Below are 201 nucleotides of genomic sequence, written 5' to 3'. Positions count from 1 at the left end.
TTTATCAATATAAATTTATAATTTCTATGTAGGTTGAAGCTGAATGCCCGAGCCTTACAAATGGCCAAGCATGTGGTCGAGAAAGTATTCGTGGTTATAGGAATCCAGGAAGAGTTGGATAACACGCTTCTGGTCTTCGAACATCTTCTCCCTAATTTCTTCGGAGGCGCTACGAAAATAGGTAACCTTGTGGATACTGTT

At 40.3% G+C, this 201-nt stretch overlaps 1 protein-coding gene across 2 annotated transcripts in view; it reads left to right on the top strand.

Annotated features, from left to right (window-relative positions):
* Positions 1-201, top strand: part of LOC119585837 (heparan sulfate 2-O-sulfotransferase pipe-like) — a gene marked incomplete at its 3' end in the record, with an annotated part of 10,410 nt that overhangs the window by 9,287 nt on the left and 922 nt on the right. For both annotated transcript variants that reach the window (XM_037934568.1, XM_037934569.1), the window contains 1 exon segment: positions 33-181. In XM_037934568.1, the coding sequence (XP_037790496.1) occupies positions 33-181 (149 nt within the window).

This window comes from Penaeus monodon, chromosome 20 (assembly GCF_015228065.2).
Source record: "Penaeus monodon isolate SGIC_2016 chromosome 20, NSTDA_Pmon_1, whole genome shotgun sequence".
NCBI lineage: Eukaryota > Metazoa > Arthropoda > Malacostraca > Decapoda > Penaeidae > Penaeus > Penaeus monodon.
Note: the sequence above shows the minus strand (reverse complement) of the source record. Positions and strands in the feature narration are given on the sequence as shown.